The sequence below is a fragment of the Spermophilus citellus genome, assembly GCF_964194105.1.
Source record: "Spermophilus citellus genome assembly, chromosome: 12".
Lineage (NCBI taxonomy): Eukaryota > Metazoa > Chordata > Mammalia > Rodentia > Sciuridae > Spermophilus > Spermophilus citellus.
The window spans coordinates 131,337,353-131,355,761 of record NC_138198.1 but is presented as its reverse complement, the minus strand read 5'-3'; the positions used below and the strand labels follow the sequence as shown (position 1 = coordinate 131,355,761).

At 46.7% G+C, this 18,409-nt stretch overlaps 1 protein-coding gene across 24 annotated transcripts in view; it reads right to left on the bottom strand.

Annotated features, from left to right (window-relative positions):
* LOC308631694 (glyoxylate/hydroxypyruvate reductase B-like) overlaps positions 1 to 18,296 on the bottom strand; it is a 218,494-nt gene extending 200,198 nt beyond the window's left edge. Inside the window, exons 1-10 of one of the 24 annotated variants that reach the window (XM_081263112.1) lie at positions 18,064 to 18,296; positions 17,659 to 17,725; positions 16,636 to 16,704; positions 16,252 to 16,444; positions 15,233 to 15,296; positions 12,460 to 12,952; positions 10,580 to 10,751; positions 7,412 to 7,590; positions 2,926 to 3,021; positions 234 to 1,900 (exon numbers count right to left, since the gene is read on the bottom strand). In XM_081263112.1, coding sequence (XP_081119238.1) covers positions 1,743 to 1,900; positions 2,926 to 3,021; positions 7,412 to 7,590; positions 10,580 to 10,751; positions 12,460 to 12,952; positions 15,233 to 15,244 — 1,110 coding nt within the window. In that variant the 5' untranslated portion in view covers positions 15,245 to 15,296; positions 16,252 to 16,444; positions 16,636 to 16,704; positions 17,659 to 17,725; positions 18,064 to 18,296 and the 3' untranslated portion in view covers positions 234 to 1,742. Of the gene's footprint in view, positions 1 to 233; positions 1,901 to 2,925; positions 3,022 to 7,411; positions 7,591 to 10,579; positions 10,752 to 12,459; positions 12,953 to 15,232; positions 15,297 to 16,251; positions 16,448 to 16,635; positions 16,705 to 17,207; positions 17,265 to 17,658; positions 17,726 to 18,063 lie in introns of all 24 variants that reach the window. The other 23 variants (XM_081263126.1, XM_081263110.1, XM_081263113.1 and 20 more) reach the window with 23 other exon arrangements.
* Between the last annotated feature and the right edge of the window lie 113 nt (positions 18,297 to 18,409).

Below are 18,409 nucleotides of genomic sequence, written 5' to 3'. Positions count from 1 at the left end.
TTTTTTTTTCTTTTTTTTTATTGGTTGTTCAAAACATTACATAAGAAGATAGACATTCTTAATGTTATTCAACACCATACAGTGTACACATGTATCGAAGCATCACATGGTACCATTAATATGAATTTTCTGTTTTTATGCATCCGAGTAAAAATGAACTTTTAAAGAAAGGTTAAAAATAGCATAAAACTGACAGAAGGGCGAGCTGCTGAAGTGATTGAGAAGGCAGAGACCTGGACCAGAGGCCCGCAGGAGAAAGCCTGCAGTGGGGTAGATAAGAAGGCCCTTCCACACTGAGCCAACAGGTTGGACGGATCCCGCATTTTTCTTTCAGTTTCTACTGCTAATTTATTTGCTCCTGCCATAAAACTTATTTCCTGTAATACTTCTTTACTCATCTATCTAGACAAAGACATTTGTCTATTTATCTAGAGGCTTCCAAAATGAAGTGTGTTAATCTGGATCCCAGACTCATGGCCATTTCCAATAATCTTTGCAGTCCCTACCTCATCCTTTATGCCCCACTCCCACCAGCTGCAGACCCCCGTTGGTGTTCCTCACTGCAAAGTATATCGGAGAGCAGGCCTTGCCTTGTTTCCTGCAGTAGCCCCAGCTGGGGGAACACCGCAGCCTGAGAGTTCTCAATAATTACCTATTGAAGTAATTATTGAGAAGGAAATTGAAGGAAATGAACAGTGATTTTTGAGTATGGGGGAATGCATAATATAAGAAGTCATCAGAATATAACAAAATAGAAGGTAACATAGCTCACTAGATTTGCAGATCTAGTGCAGGGTTTTAATTGAGAAACTGATGTGACTCCATTTTTGAAAATAAATAACAGTAGCTTCTACCTCAAGGCCTGTCCTAAGGAAGGGGACGTGACCCTTGTCCTTGGAAAAACCCACAGAGCATTCCTAAGCACATACCCACCCTGATGAGTTGTTTGTCTGCAAATAACAGGAGAGGTCTGTGGTGCCAGGTGTCCCTGACTCAGGCTAGGTGAGGACCTATAGCAACCCCCTAGCAACCACCAATCAGCATGAGACAGGGAAAATATCTGGATGCCAGATGACCCCCCAGTAGTTTATGGTGGTTGATAACATGTTGGGAAACCATGTAGTTTAACACGTACGCCCCTCGTGGCCTAAACCAATGAGTTCAAAGGAATACCTCTCTTATACTAACCAATCACCCCTACCCAACTTGTTCCCGCCAGTGAATGTGCTAATATTGATTAGAGTTGTTGTTTGATTTTCCCGTGGTATGGAATGATTTGCTGTGAGGTGTTGTGACACATAGAGTATCCCCCCAAAACCTATAAAATCTCACTGAACAAAGGATCAGGACTTACTCTCTGGGACCACTGTCTCAGGAACGGTTGTGAGTCCAGGCTCGAGCTTGCAATAAAGATTCTTGTGTGATTGCATCGGATTCAGCTCCTGGAGGTTTATTGGGGTCCCACGAATCTGGCATTACACAATCTAAATTCAAATCAAAACTAAGCCTAGGATTTTCCTTTAAATTCATCTGAGACTAGATAACTGGATGCAATTTCCCTCAGGAGGAAGTGACAGAATGGAAGCAAAGCATGCAGCGAGCCTTCAATAGACATCACCTATTACTCTTAAGCAACTTTAAGCCAAACAACCTTAAGCCAGACACAAGATGGGTGTGACATGTGAAGTACCCAGAAATACATCTTTCCCCATTTAGTCTACGATCTTTCTCAGTCCTCACAGTCACTTAAGCAACACTTCGTTAGGAACAGGAAGGCCATGGAGAGCTGCCAGGATGCTTTCAACCAGATCTTGCATGATTTGCCATTTGGCTTGGTGAGTTGCACTTCCAATGTGAGGTGTGACAATGATGTTCTTCAGCTTCAACAAGGGATGATCTCCGAAATACACATTAATTAGGAAAAACATTGAGTTGTTTGGTTTCTTTAACTTTGTATTCTGGCTTCACCTCCCCTGTGAAACCAGAATTTTGCCACCCCGAGATAAGAAGTTTGCAGGCACCTCAGGCACACCCAGAATTACACCCACATGTACCCACCACTCAGCTAACCCTAGCTCAGGAGACCCTATCTTTTGGGGTACAAAGCATGTATCCTAATTGTACAGAGGCCATGAGCTCACAATTACACATGTGCCTGCTTGATTAGAGACTGGCCCACAAGGTGGAAAAGGGCTAAGGGCTTTAGGGGATGCCAGAGCTGTTCTACCATCAAGGGAGAAGCTGAATTCACTTTTAATGAGGAGTGGCGTTCAGAGGGGAGATTTATCAGAACTAGAAGATTAAAGGAAGTTGACTTCCAGGAGGAAGGCCCAGGACGGCAGTTAGCCTAGAAAGGTGATGAGGTAGAGTGAAGTGGATCAGGCTAACTCCAATTTGATGGGTAGCACTAGATGCCAGCATTGGGAGTGGATGTGGCCTCACCCACAGGGTCTCTTAACCATTTGGATACAGCTGAAGTAGCCATGAAGGGCCACGGCCTCTTGGCCCTAGCTGCTAAGAGTCAAGGGCACACCTTCTAGAATCTTGTGGACCCCAAGGATGGCAATGTATCTGGAACCCCTGACTCAGACTACAGTAGACGGTGCAAGTACTTCCAGCCTTAGAACTAAGATGAAGATGAAGCACAGCACAGATACAAAGGTTTGTAAAAGAGGCACCCAAGGCCAACAAGAAGGCAGAGATTCTGTGCAGTGTCCTATGTGGGGCCCAATCCTGAGCACTCTGAGCTCCCTTTCCAGGGTGAAGCTGACCCAGAGCCTGGACAGTCTGCTGTATACAGTAGGACAGGCCACACCCCACAGTTCCATGGCTCTCTGAGGCTGCAAGGCCAACAGAAGCACTCATCTGCCATTTTGCCATTTTCTATCCAAAAAAAAAATATGGATTTTGTCTGGTCTTGTTACCTTGGCAGGGGCTCTGGGTATGTCACATCCAGTGCTGCAGCCTTAATGACCCCATTCTTCAGAGCTTCCACCAGTGCATCCTGATCAACCAGAAGCCCTAGATGAATGAGACAACTCCTCAGCAACCACATGGGTGTTGACATGTGAGAAGAGAGTTTCATCATACAGCTATAGCTTCAAATGTGTCTTCATTTTGTTCCAGAAACATATTTAAATGTATGCAAATCCTCACAAAGAACATGCAAACTTCACACTAAAATTACATCTAAATCATGTCCAACCAATCATTAGAACAAAACCAGGCCTAGGCCCACTATGTGCATTGCTCAGTGAGCCCTCAAATGCCACAGCAAAGTTGATTCATGTTGCAGGTGAGGCTGTGTTTTGGTTTGGATGTAAGGTGTCCCCTAAAAGCTCCGATGTTAATGCTGGAATGTTCAGAGGTAAATTGATTAGATTGTGAGGGCTATAACCAGGTTAGTTTGAATTATTTGACTAGTGGTGATTGTGGGAAGGTGGGGCATGGCTGGAGAAGGTGGAATACTGGAGGCATGTCTGGAAGGATACATCGTCCCCAAGTTCCTCCTCCCCATCGCCCACTTCCTGATCCCACCATGAGCTGAGGAGCTTTCCTCCACTGGGCTCTTCCCTCACCCTGGGCCCAAAGCAATGGAATTAGTCATCTATGAGCTGAGACCTCTGAAACCATGAGCCCAAAATAAACATTGCTTCCTCTAAGTTTTTCTTGTCAGGTATTTTGGTCACAGAAACAGAAAAAAATTAACTAAAACAGAAATTGGTATCAAGAAGTGTGATCATTGTAACTATCTGACTATGTGTTTCAGAAACCTTTGCAGCTGGTTGGTAGGAGGAATTCTGAAAAGTTTAGAGATGTGAACAGCAAAAGCTTTAAAATATTGTAAACAGAGATGAATGGGTGATTCCGGTGAAAACTCAGACCAGAATGCTGATAGGATTATAGACAGTAAAGACTGGGCTCATGAGGTTTGAGAGAGAAATGAAGACTCTGCCGGGAATTCGTCTAGAGGCCACTTGTGTTATATTCTGGCAAACAACTTGGCTACATTTTGCCCATATGCCAAGACTTTGTGTGAGGCTGAATTAAAAGGGGATGGACTAATCAATCTGATGGAGAAAATTTCAAGGCAGCAAAGCATTCAGTCAATGGCATGGAGATTGCTGGCACCTTTAGACCAGGTTTTCCATGAAAAATGGGAACAGAAATCAGAGATAAGGGATTTTTAAAACTTACAATCTGGCCAGAAAAGTGAATGTAAAGTTGGGGCCCAGGAGGGTGTGCTTATTGAAGAGATTACAGCCAGTAAGGAGAAACTAAGTCCTTTGCACAGAGACAATAGAGAAAATGGCTTGAGAGCATCTTATGAATTTGTAAGACCATTTCCACTACTGGCTCCAGGGTATAGAAAATAAAAATTTCATTGAGAAAAGATCATGGATGTCCTGCATACACAGAGGTGCCTAGGAAGTTGATTCGCCATGCTGAGCCACAGCTATGATTCCAGGGGCCCAAGTGTCACAGGCTGTCTATGGATTGCATGTGGGTCACTGCACATGGAAGCCTAGTGGATAGAAACATCTGGAGTCTGGGAATGACCAGTGGACATTTTCTCTGGCCAATTGCCCATGGACAGTGTGAATTTCTGTCCTGTTCTTCTATGTTCCACACAGCACTTGAGATGGGTATGACTTACCAAGATGTCAGTCAACCTGCTGAGTGCAAAACCTGAGGAAGCAAGACTCTGCCTTTGAAACCTTATCCCTTCCTTTGATATATCCCCTTAAATAAATAACCAGAGCCATCTTTTCTCTGTCTAGTTCCAGCGCCCATGTGGACTAGATCTATCAGGGGCTTCACTTTTGTAAATATATTTCTGAATATATTTATGTTTTGTTATTCACTAATTATTTGAGACTTTAAGTTTTAGGGTGGCTTACATTTTCCTGGGCAGAAAAAAGAATGCCCCAAAGAGACACTGGCCATTGCCTCCGTTACCCAGGTACTGTGCTAGCTGGCAACAGATCTTAGCATTATCCACATGGTTCTGCAGGAATGCAGGATACTAAAGTTAAGGGGTCATGGAAGCTTCCACCAAGATTTCAAAGGAAGGCCTGGGAGGCCAGGTAAAGTGTAGCAGGGTTGGAGTCCCTGCAGGCTTCCCCTGAGAGGGCAATGCATGAAACTGTGAAGGTGAAATGAAGTTGGAATGGAGACTCCAGGAATTAAGAGATGCTAGTGACATGGACTGTCTTCTGAGAAAAGCTGCTGGCTAGGGCTGGGGATGCGGCTCAAGCGGTAGCGCACTTGCCTGGCATGCATGCGGCCCGGGTTCGATCCTCAGCACCACATACAAAGATGTTGTGTCCGCCGAGAACTAAAAAATAAATGTTAAAAAATTCTCTCTCTCTCTCTCTCTCTCTCTCTCTCTCTCTCTCTCTCTCTTAAAAAAAAAAAAAAAAGAAAGAAAAGAAAAGCTGCTGGCTGTGGAGAGAGCCAGGCTAAAAGAGAGCCCATATGCACTGCAAATGGCAATACCACTGGGATGAGGCTGCCCAAGGTCTTTGAGGCTAACACCTTGCAGCCAGGGTCCTCCATGCTGTATGCAAAGTTGCAGGTGGAGTTAAGAGAGCCATTTGCCAGCAGGGTTTCAGTCTCGCTTTGGCCCCTCTGTATATGCCCCTATTTCTCCCTTTTGGAATGAAAATATTTACTCTCTGCCACTGTGTATTGGATACATGAAACTTGCTTTTTATTTTTATAGGGGCTCACGGCCAAGAGTTTGCCTTGAGTCTCAGAAGAGACTTTGAACTTAGACATTTGAGGGAGAGCAGAAACTATCAAGATTGTGTGGGCTCTTGGAGATGAATTGAATATACGTTGCATTGTGAGATGGACATGAGTTTTGGGGGGCCAGGGGTAGAATGTTATAGTTTGGATATAAAGGTCTCCCCCCAAGTCTCCTGTGTTGATGCAGGAATGTTCAGAGGTGAAATGATTGGCTCTTGAGAGCTGTAACCTGATCAGTCCATCCTAGTTTGAATGGACAAACTGGCTGGTGACTGTGGGCAGATGGGGCGTGGCTAGAGGAGGCAGGCCCCTGGGGGAGGGGTGCATCTTTCTTGAGTTCCTTCCTCCATCCATCCTTCCCTCCTTCCCTCTATCTCCCTCTCCAGCCATTATGTGCTATCTCCTCTTGAGCCCACAGCATTTAAGTCAGCTGCTTGTAGACCAAGACCTCTGAAATCCTGGCCCCTCCTCTCAGTTGTTCTTGTCAGGTATTTTGGTTACAGGAATGAAAAGCTGACTTAAACAGACTCATAGGTTACAAATCTTCCCACAATTATCCTGTACCCCAGCCCTGGTCTTACCAAAACCTGGTCCTGTCTCACTTTCATGCCATCTCCCCCAAATCACCCAAGGGGCTCAATTGAAAAACAGCCTCCAAATGCCTGCATTTAAAAATGAAATGAGGGCCAGGATGCAGGTCAGTGGGAGACCCTCGGTTCAATCCCCAGCACCAAAAAAAAAAAAAAAAAGCAGTTATGAAACAAACAGAACGTGATGCATGATTCCATTTACAAAATAGCAAGAGTGTGTGTGAGCATCTGAGGCTGAGGCCTGTGAGGAGCCCGCTGGCTGATAGTGCTGCCCATCACAGACAGTCCATCTGTGAGCCACTGCTCCTAGGTCACGACCAATGCCTGCCCAGAGGCTGTTGGAGAAAGTCCAAACTGAGGCCAAGGATGGCCCCAGAAGTTTGCATACTGGCCTTGATGCTACTGAAAGCGTGCTGCACACTGGTCTTTTAAACTGTCTCACTGAAGGTCTGAATTTTCAGACAACTCTCAAATAATTAACTCAGCCATGTGCAGTTTCATGGCAAGTGCTGGTTCTTGCTTTCTGGGTAAGGTCACTGAGCTAAGCGATACTCAGGGCTGCTGGGGGTGCTGAGTTTCTCAACCATGTCCCCAGCCCCACAGGGCACACTGCCCAGATGTCTGCCTCAACAGCCAGCCCTCACATGCACCCCCACACCAGCATCACAAGGATACCATCGGTGTCCAATGCTGCTTCTTGGCACCTAAATGTCAAAAATGACCCTCAGAAACTCATCCCCAGGAACTGTGTTAAATCCCCCCAGAGCATCAAATTGCAACACCACTCCATCCCAACAGACATTGACTTGTGATATGAAAACTTCCATATCGTAGCTATTATCCTTCTTGATTCTTACTTGAGGTTCAAAGTCATGTAAAGACAAAACTCAGGAATGTTTTTAAATAGAATGTAAATTTTCTTAATTCACCTGCCACCAATCTAAATGGATTTTGTGAATTTTCTGGACCAGGGCATCCACTCAGGATAAAGGGGACAAGAAAAGCCAAGGGCAGAGCTAGAGACTCCCAGCCATGTCTCCTGGCCACACTGTCATCACAGACGGGCCTACCTCTGCCAACATTGACCAGCACAGCACTTCGCTTCATCAGCTGCAGCTCCCGCCTCCCGATCAGGCCCTGGGTCTGGGGCGTCAGGCTGGCAGCCAGCATCACAAAGTCCGAGTGCTGCAGCAGGTCTTCCAGCCTGGCACAGTAGGCAGCACCCACGGCAGCTTCCTCCTCCAACCTCCTGCAGAGAAATCACTTCCTCAGAAATTCAACCAGATGCCCAGGTGGGTGACACTTCCAGGGAGAAGTCTCTCAGGGGAAATGGCGGGGTCCACTAGGCCCAACCCCCAGCTGGACCCATGAGCCCCAAAGGCCTGGCAGTGTGGTCAGCCCTGGAGTCCTCAGGATGGCTGACTCCCCTATGGAAACTCTGCTTATCCAGCCCCTGCAGGGTTGCCAGGCCCAAACCTGTATCCCCAGACCTGCTTCCAGGAACAGCAGAGGCTGGGCAAACACATCTCATGCCCGGAGAGGAACAGGAAAGGCCTTGAGGTACTGTCTGCTGAATGGAAAGCCAGGACCACAGAGTCAATGCAGGCAGGACTGTGGCTTTTTTTTTTTTTTTTTTAATTTGGGTCAAATTTTAACCCTTATTCTGGTCATCCAAGGCAACTGATTATTTGACAGAAATCATAAGCACCAGGACTTGACAGCATCCTGGAAGCCACCAATGGACTTTCAGATGTGGAATATGAAATGACACAATTCTTTTCTAACACAAGCAGGTGTAGCCTGAGGGGAGATGCTTGCCCAGTTCCCCAGTGCCCCAAACCCTGTCCCCTCCACTTGTTTGGCCCTGACATCCCTGCATTTGCCCTCTGGTGGCACTGAGATCTGGGACTATTATGTTTCTTTGTGCAAACACAGTATCTCATGAAATATGATATGTCAAGAGCTATGTTATGTTTTGAACAACTAATAAAAAAAAAAAAAAACAGTACCTGAAAAAACAGCTCACCATGCTCCACAAATGTCTGTTACAGAAAAGAGTTTCCCCAATTTTCTTTAAGGTCAGAAACCTATGCATTTATGTGAAGAGTTGGTTGATTGTAATGCATTCTGCTGTCATATATAACAAATTAGAATAAAAAATTTTTAAAAAAGAGTTGGTTGAGCAGCTGCCCTAGGTGCCAGTCCTGCTGGGTATGGGGATAGCAGTGAAGACATGGAGAAGCTCCACCTCTGCATCACCCGCACCCATGACCACACTCAAGCCACCAGAGGGTGAGCATGCAGGAAGAATGATCTCAGGGGCCTTGCCAAGGAAGGGCAAGAGGGAACCCAAGTAGAAGGAAACCTCTAGGTAGACCCACCAGGGAGAGGCAAGGTGAGAACCTCCAAGGTGGAAACCTCAGGGCCTGAGTTTGGGAATGAATGACCTTTGGTGGAAAATGATCACATTCTTCTTGGCCAGGCCCAGCTAAGTGCAGTGTTTGCTCCACTTCTGGAGGTGTAATAGCCTTCCTATGTCTTCCTCCTGATGAGGACATGGCACCCCTGGGGCTGCAAACATCTTAGAACAGCACACCAGAGTGCTAGTTAAGTACATGTCTGTAATCCCAGCAGCATGGGAGGCTGAGACAGGAGCATCATGGGTTCAAAGCCAGCCTCAGCAAAAGAGAAGTGCTAAGCAACTTAGTGAGACCCTGTCTCTAAATAAAATACAAAACAGGGCTGGGGATGTGGCGCAGTGGTCGAGTAGCCCTGAGTTCAATCCCTGCTACCAAAAAAAAAAAAAAAGAAAAGAAAAGAAGTACTGTCCTGAGATGGGTCCTGCAATATTGTGAGACTGAAAGGGAGGCCCAGGAGTCCCTGGGAGACAATGGCCACGATGTGAGGCACCCAGCTCTATGGAACCATCTTTTCCCACAGCCAATAGGAGCCTTTCAGCAGTTGTGAGCAATGGCCAAGGCCTGGCTGGTCTGCAGAGAGTGGCCACAGGAATTCAAGGTGGTATAAGCACTTGAGCTGCCCCTGGGTTGGATGGGACATGAGACAAGCTGAGCAGGTTTTGTCAGAGAAGTGAGAGTTCTGCAGCCCATCACTAAGACAGGCACTGGGGCTGGGGATGTGGCTCAAGTGGTAGCGTGCTCCCCTAGCAAGCATGAGGCACTGGGTTCGATTCTCAGCACCACATAAAAATAAAATAATTATAAAATATAATTTTTTAAAAAGGCACTGGTGGTAGAGGTTCGTAAGAACTCTAGAAGGGTGAGTGTAGGTGCTGTCTATGGAAATGGGAGCACTATGGTGGGGAGGGCACACCTGCATCCTAGCAACTTGGGAGGCTGGGGCAGGAGGATCACAAATTCAAGGGGTGATCCTCCAGCCTGGGCAACTTGGTGAGACCCCTTCTCAAAATTAAAAAAAAAGGGGGCTGGGGATCTAGCTCAGTTGATAGAGTGCTTGCCTCGCATGCACAAAGCCCTGGGTTCAATTCCCAGCATCACATAATAAATGAATAAATAAAATAAACAATAAGAAGGGCAGGGGATGTAGTTCAGTGGTAAAGCATCCTTGGGTTCAATCCCCAGTACCTGCCCCCTCAAAAAAAAATAAATGAAAGGAAATGGGGAGTGCTACTGAAGGGCTTGGCACAACATTAGGGACAAAAGTCCAGAGTTAGTTTTGGACTTGGCCTGTGATGAGTGGAGACCTTGTAGGTGGAGGGTGCACTGAGTTAGCTGAGGAGACTAGGTGGACAGAGGGCAGCACACTCACCCTTGAGGGATGTGAGACCCCCAAAGCCAGGAGGCACACAGGCCACCATGGGTTCCTGTGGCTTTGCTGAGCAGGAGCAGTTGAGACAGGCATACCACCAGCTCCCTGAAGATTATCTACAGTGCTGAAGAGCCACACAGGCCTAAGAGCCAGGAAGAGGCACCAGCACACCTCAGTATTAATTGGGGCTTGGTGGGTATGAACGCATCTCCTGGGACCGAAAAGTCACTTTGGAAATTATAAAGGACTTGTGTTATGTAGTGAATTTCTTTTCTTTTCAGTGGTATTTTCTCCATGAGAAGTCAGAGCCACATTTCCAGGGAATTGTCAGGAAACTTCCACCCCTTCTTGGCATGAGCTTTCCTTGGTGAGAGTGGGAATCTCCTGGCCATGCTTGGGCAGCCATAGCTCTACTGAGCTCAACCAAGGGTCAACTTTTTGAGCCTTACCTGCGGTTCCTATTGTGATACAGAATCTTCATTTCAAATGCTTTGGCCCTCTGAGCAATCTTATAGCCAATGGTGCCCATGCCGATGATCCCCAGAGTGGCCCCCGACACTTCCTGCCCCAACCAGTTTATAGAGAAGTGCTTTGTGTCCGGTGAGACAGCCAACTGACAACCTAAAACATACAGGCACAGAGCTGTTAAATGGCATCACTAGCAAAGGGGTCTTTCCACAGAGCTCAAGGCAGAGAATGCCTATGTGGAGGCTGGTGCTCAGGTCCTCTGTGCTTCCGCAGAGAGGACAGCAAAAGTAAGAGGTAGCTTCCTCAGAACAAAACCAGACCCTCTGGAGAGGATGTTCTGAAATGGCAGCTTATTTCACATTAAGGATTTCTGGCCAGAACTTGTTTCAGAGTCTGTAGCCAAGAATAAGAGGAGCCAGGCTCTTGCTCCTTCTCTCAGAACTGCTTCTCAGCAGAGTTCCCATTGGGAGAAGATCACATGACTTCCACTGCCACTTCTGTGGTAGTCGTGAGGCTACCTTATATTTTACCCTGTTACATGCATGAGTGAGAGCTGGTGGTAGAGGAGCTACTGCTCTCAGAAGCCAAGGTGGACGTGGATGCTGACAGAAGCTGTGCACACCCAGGAGGGACTATTAGGATGGCCTTGGGCCTAAGCTTAAGCAACTCCATTATAAAAATTCCAGTTGAAACCTGCAGTCTCACTAGGCACTCCCACAGAGCCCTCCAGTGTGGCCTCAGAGAAGTTACTTCCCCACACCCTGATAAACAGAGTAAAGCCCCTGGCAGGCTGTCCTCACCTGATCAGAGGGAAAGGCAAGAAGATCAGGGTGGAGACCACCAGACCCAAAGTTTCTGACCCCAGGGTAAATGATGTCACTGAGAAATCCCACGGTAGCTGATAGGATTGAAAGGGGGGTCAAAAGCCCCAAATCTTAGTATAAATGATAGAGCAAATGAACAGGGATTCAGCCAGCCAAAACAAGGATGCACTTGAGCTGGAGACCAGCCTAATGAGGATCTGACATCCCATCACTTGTCATTGTTCCTGAGCCTCTGCGTGATCCTCACTGCTCTCAAACTCTACCACCTCATCTGGACCTTGGTGAGAGCTGCAACTCCTCCCTTACAACCCCCTCCTCAACCAGTCGTTCACTCAAGGCCAGGAAAAGCCCCTTGGTTCCAGACCTGGTCACCAGAGTGAGTGTGCATCTGCTGGACTTAAAGCCTAAGGCTTCAGACTTTTGAACTTAGCACACAGAGGAAATGTCTGTCATTAGCCTGTCATGATTAAGTGTGTTTTGCAGTGCTTAGAATTAATCTAGAATTGCTTGCTGTGAATTAATCTAGAATTGTTTGCTGTGAATTGATTATTTCTATTGCAGTGCCTAGCCTTGTCATTTTCATTTTCTTTCTTTTTTTTTAGTTGTAGATGGACCTTTAATTTTATTTGTTTTTATGTGGTGCTGAGGATTGAACTCAGTGCCTCACACATTCTAGGCAAATGCTCTACCACTGAGCTACAGCCCCAGCCCCGTCATTTTCTTGATTAAGAAGGATTGTCATTTTCTTGATTAAGAACCTATAGAGTGAAATTGTATTGAGTAATTTGAGTGAATCTTTATTCATTGAAAGGGGCAGAGGAGCATGGACATTCTTTATTTCTCCCCTCAACTGTATGCGTTGCAATTTTGCCCCCTTGCGACAAGGGACTCAATTCCCAGCAGATGAAGTCTACATGTCACCCAAAGATATCAGAACCAGAGAAGGACCTGTTTGTGTGTTTTGAAATTATTTTAACATGTATATTATTAAATATTTATTATCTGAACCTTTGAACAACCAACAACAGCATTTTTACCTTCCACCACCCTGCGAGCTGAGGCCAGCAGCAGGGCCATCCCCAGGTCTGCTGTGGGTGTGGACACTGCGTGTGGGGTGTGAGCCACCTTCACACCACAGCTGGCAATGAATGGCAGGTCCAGGTGATCCAGGCCTGCTCCCGAGTTGCCAATGATTTTCAGGCAGGGCAAGCTCAGCAGCAGCTCCCGGTCAATCACCGGGCGTCCACCCCAGAGGTATATAGCTTGGATCTTTTGACTGAATTCTGTTTTGTTTTCCAAAAATTGCTTCATGGTAATGAGAGTAAAGTGCCTCTGCAGCTCTTCCACATGAGCCTCACATATGCCATAGGGTCCTTCAAAGCCAAACACTAGAACTCCAGGCAGTGCTGGGTCTCTTGCAGCCTGCAAACAGAAAGACATGAACCACAGAAGAGTGCCCCATCTCCTGCTCCAGCATATCCAGGTGGCAAGGCTGGGCTTCTTCTGTTGGCTGGACAAATTCTCAGGCACCTGAAAGTCAGACAGAACCTGACTGCCTGCTCCCTCCTGCTTTGCCTGGGTTTTTATTCCTGCCTTGGGAAGTAACCTCCTGGCCAGGAGGGCTGTGGTTGAACTCCCCACCTCCTCACCGCTGCCTCATGCCGAGGCCAGGTGAGGTGCTAGCAGCAGATCCTATGAAGACAGGCAGTAGTCATAACAAAGCCCGGAGCACTCACCTGGCCTGTGGTCAGACACTGAGGCAGACTACTCAGTGAGTGTCTGGGATACAATAAACACTGTGCTTCAGTCCTAAGTTTCAGGCTAATGCTTGCAAGCAGCTGTGGAGGAGAAAAACGCAGACTCCACCCCCCATCTAGGCCAGAGAATTAAAACCAGGTGAGACATGTGAGCAGGTAAACAGTTTCTAACTCTCCCAGTCCACTGTTAAACAGATGAAGCCCCAAGGGGAAAGGGAGAGCCAGAGTCACTGAGCCAGTTGCTTCCACAGTGAACTGGACAGAGTGGTGGCGGAAGATTAGCTAGGCTAGGGGTTTGGCCAGGCAGTTGCCATAGGTAAGTGACAGTGCAGGTGGTAGGGTTTGCAAGCATGGATCTCCCCTGGGGAGGAGAATGCACCACCTGTTCCCAGGAGTTTTGCTTGCTCTTAAGGAACAGAATAAAGTCAGTGATATTTTGCACCTGCTATGTTCTTAAGTGCCTTTAATTTGAAATAGCCAATAATACATCAGGGCTATATATCTTGGGATGTGGTATTTTTAACTCTTTTACAGCAATAAATAAGTAGTAAAACTGACCAGCTGGGCACATACCTGTAATTCCAGCAGTTCAGAGGCTGAGGCAGGAGGATCTAGAATTTAAAGCCAGCCTCAGCAACCCCCAAGGCCCTAAGCAACTCAAAAAGACTCTGTCTCTAAATAAAATACTTATTTTTTTTTTAAAAGGGTTGGGAACATGGCTCATGGTTAAGCACCCCTGGGTTCAATCCCTGGTACAAACAAAACTGACCACATTTTACTGTGAAAATAAAAAAAAATATGTCTTGTCTGTAAAGTGAATTATAGTTTTAGGTTCCTTGTTTCTGGTAAAATATGAGATTTTTAAGAATTTAAAAAATTTTTTTAGTTGTGGGTGAACAATATCTTTATGTTGTTTATTTGTTTTTTAAGTGGTCCTGAGGATCGAACCCAGTGCCTCACACATGTGAGGCAAGCAGTCTACCACTGAGCCACAACCCCAGCCCAAATATGAGATTTTTAGACATTAGTATCCTTCTTCTATGAAGAAAATCAACAACTTTCCAAACACTGAGGTTAACAACTGTCTTTTGTTTTGGGGTCCCTGAGGCTTGGTGGGGAAAACAAACCAAAGAATGTTCAAAATCTGATCAAAGCTTACACTATGACCAGTCCAAAAAAAAAAAAAAACCACCACCACCACAGGCTTGGGCTTATTACTTCTGACCTTCAGAAAAAGATTTAAACAGCCTTGTCCAGATAGGAACATCTCTGTGACTTTCACAGGTTGGCCATGACAGCCCAGGGCTCTGCAATTGTGTTTCCTGCTACCTTGGCACAGAGTGACACTGTGCCCCTGCCACACCTTCATGCAATGTGACACTGCACCCACCCCACTTCACTGTCCATGCCATACCGGGACTATTGCCCTGTCATTCTCAGTGTCTGCACATGGGAAAGACTGAGACTCTTTACGGGTTCAGAGGAGTCCATCCCCAGTCAGAAGAGACAAGCAACAGAGAGCACAGGCTCACATTTCCCTCCCTCAAGCCCAGATTCCGCACATTTCCTTCACGCTGGAGTTCAGCTGAGGAGCCTGCCGGGGACAGGCACAGACCCTCAGCCATGAGAGGTCACCACCAGCACTAGCTGCAGTGGTCTGCTGCTCTGTCCCCGGAGCTGCCAGCCCTCCAGAGTCCTCTCCTTTCATAGTGCAGGCTGCCCACTAGGGACCCTGCTTTCTTCTCTTTCCTAATTGCTGCATCACAAGATCAAGAGAGGGGAATGTTGGGACTGAATAGTAGGAGCAGAATGGGTGGGTAGGAATGTCCTCAACTAGGAAAACTCAATCAAATTGGACTTCTGTTGTGAGGACTGAGAGGACAAACCTATCCATTTGGAAAAATCAGACTTCTTAGCTTTATTTTTGCCCAACAGTAACAGTTCAGATATTTATAATTCCTGATTGCTGTTCAATTTGAACTGTTAAAATTGTTTAAACATTAATTTCTTCTCATAAGATGATAGCTTAGTTAAAAAGAAAAAGAGCATTTACCTTTGTAGACATTGCCTTTGACAGACTTAAGGCTCCAAACTCAGATTTTCTTCTTTTAAAGACCCTGGAAAATTGCACCCCTCCCCCCCCAAAAAAAAAAGAAAAAAGAAAAGAAAAATGTAGGCTGAACCTTCGACAGCTTCTCTCAGAAAAAAGTCAGGGACAAAGATCAGCCTGCTGGGAGGAGACTCCTGGCCAGTGGGAGGAGGTCTGGACCCCTGACCCTGAGCTGGGGCAGCCAATCAGTGCACACCAGCATTCTCTGGCTGAAGGCACCAGAGCACTGGAGTAAAGTACAAACAAAACTGATGAGGACCAAAGGAGAGGGGAAGTAACAAGCACATTTTTAATTTAACAAGTGAAAACAAGAAATGTGCTGGGTGCTGTGGTGCATGCCTGTTATCCCAGTGGCTTGGGAGGCTGAAACAGGAGGATCACAAGTTCAAAGCCAGCCTCAGCAATGGTAAGGTGCTAAGCAACTCAGTGAGACCCTGTCTCTAAATATAATACAAAATAGGGCTGGGGATATGGCTTAGTGGTTGAGTGCCCCTGAAGTCAATCCCCAGTACCGCCCCCCCCCCTCCCTGAAAAAACCTAAGAAATGTAGCTAGGCATGGTGGCCCATGCCTGTAATCTCAGCTACTTGAAAACCTAAGGCAAGGGAATGGCAAATTCAAGGCCAGCCTGGTAACTCAAAAAGACCCTATCTCAAAATAAAAATTAAAAAAAAAAAAAAAAAAAAGGCCGGGGAGGAGGGTGCTGGGGCACTGGGGCATAGCTCAGTGGGAGATGCTATGCCTAGCATACCCAGGGCCCTGGGTTCAATCCCCGGCATCACAGAACAATAAGTTCAATATGTATCATTATAATGCACTAATAAATAAATAACAAAAAAAAGAAGAAATTTGCCCAAGTCTCTAACAATCAGCAAGATCTGTTAGTGCAGGGCAGGCTGAACTAAGTTGTCTGCAGGGCAGGCTGAACAAATGTTAGCTGCAAGATAACCAGGGCACTCCAACCTGTCTGGTTCTTTATCGCAGTTTGCATCAAGTCTGAACTCTCTCCTGCCAGGCTCCCCTCTCTTGCTCTCTCTTTCTCTCTTCTCCTCTTTCTCACTGCTGCAATAATGATCTCTTGGTCGCTCCGAGTGTTGTGGTCACTTTCCTTTCAAGATCACATCAGAGGGAGATTGTATCCATAACATGCAGTGACCTTCTGGAAAACACAACTTCCCATGACTCTTCCTCTTAGCACACTAGGAGGAGCAATGCCCCATCTCACTTCCCAAACTCTGTTTCCAACAGCGGCCAGTAGGCTCCCTGTTTCTCCCCTCCATCCAGCCCCTTTCCACTTGGCTCCTCTTGTCTTCTCTCCACCCCTTTCAAGCCCCATTTTTTTCTCACCTACCAGTAATTCTCATTCCTCTGGTTGTACATGATGTAGAATGTCAGGTCAGTGGCAGAGACTTAGAACTGGAAAGAAACATCAATCAGGTGCTGATGGAAACAAACGCCTATCAATCAGCAGGATCTCCTGACTAAGGCCTGTCAATCAGCTGAATCCCTGGCCAATCCTGGAGTTCAGCCAGCTGAACTGATCAACTCCAGCAGAACATGGGACCCTAAAAATCCCCTTTCCTGTCCCAAGCCCTTCCCTTCCTGCTGTAAGCCCCATAAATGTCCAATCCGGTCAAGCTTCCACCCGGTTTCTCCTCAGACCCTTCTCCTGTCCACTCTGTTGGTCTCATGAGTTCTGCCCGGGAGCGATATCTAGGATAAAGCCTCTTCTGTGGTCTTTTAAAATCTGCCTCCTTTGGTCGCTGCCCGCCTTGTCTGATCTCACATAGAGTTACACAGGTCATGTAATCATATGTGCACATAGGGTAATGATGTCTGATTCATTCTACTATCTTTCCTACCCACCCCACCCCACCTATTGTGAATTATCATGCTTTCTCTTTTAAAAAGCAATTTACCTGCATCTCTGCCTGGCTAAAGTCAACAGGATATTTACATTCCTCAGCAACCATTATCTGCAAGGGAAATGAACCCCGAAATGCTTTTAGGAACACCTTACCCTGAATTGGGGAACTTTGTGTGACTCTTTCACAGATCAGAGCCCAGAACTGAATTAAGGATAATTCCTCCTAACCATAAAATCTATTAAGAGATTCCAGAGGCTGTGGTTGTAACTCAATGGTAGAGTGCTTGCCTAGCATGCATGAAGCACTGGGTTTGATCCTGAGAACCACATAAAAACAAGTAAAGGTATAAAAAAAATACAATAACATTTAAAAAATTAAAAGAAAAAAAGAATCCAACTAAAACCATCAAGGGCCAAAGTGACCTGGAGCTGACGTGCGCAATGAGGACTTCTTCTTCTTTTTATTTATGCATGACAGCAGACTGCATTTTGACATATCATACCGACTTGGAGTACAACTTCCCATTCTTGTGGTTGAACATGATGTGGAGTTACAGTGGTCGTGTATTCCTACATGAACATAAGGAAGTTATGCCCCATTCATTCTACTCTTTCCCATTCCCCTTCCCCCTCCCTTCCTCCCATGCCCCCTGTCCAATGCGGTGAACGCCCCCATCATTGTGAGTCAGCTGCTTGTCAGAACATTTGGCCTTTGTTTGGGGGGGACTGGCTTATTTCACTTAGCATGATGTTAGTCAAGAGGTGGACGTGGGTGGAATTCTCTGGAAACTTCCCTCTGAGTTTTAGTGGGATCTCAATAAAACCAAATGCGGAAAAGTCACGCTGACCCTTTCCTCTGCGATCGGACCCACTTTTTCCCTTCAGTCCCCTCTTTTCGCCTTTCCTACCCTTCTCAAAAACTCATGCCCGCCGAGGCAGGTCGGAGATCCTTCTGCCGCGACAGCCATATGGGGTTCCGGGGGGGTCTTCGCGCTATCGGCTTCGGGGAAGGCCCTGTAACAGTAGGGAGGCGCCTCGCTACCGTGGCACGGGAGTAGGGACAGGCCACGTCTGGCCGCGGGGGAACAGGGCGGTGGCTTTCACTGGGAGGTTCTCGGTCGGGGAGGCTGGTGCCGGGTAAAGGCGGCCAAGCACAACACCGCTGACACTTTCCAACCCGACGAAAGAAAGTACAAACCGCTGGCTCCCAGCGAAGCCGCGCCCGCCCAGCGCGCAGGCGTAGAAGCGCCCAGA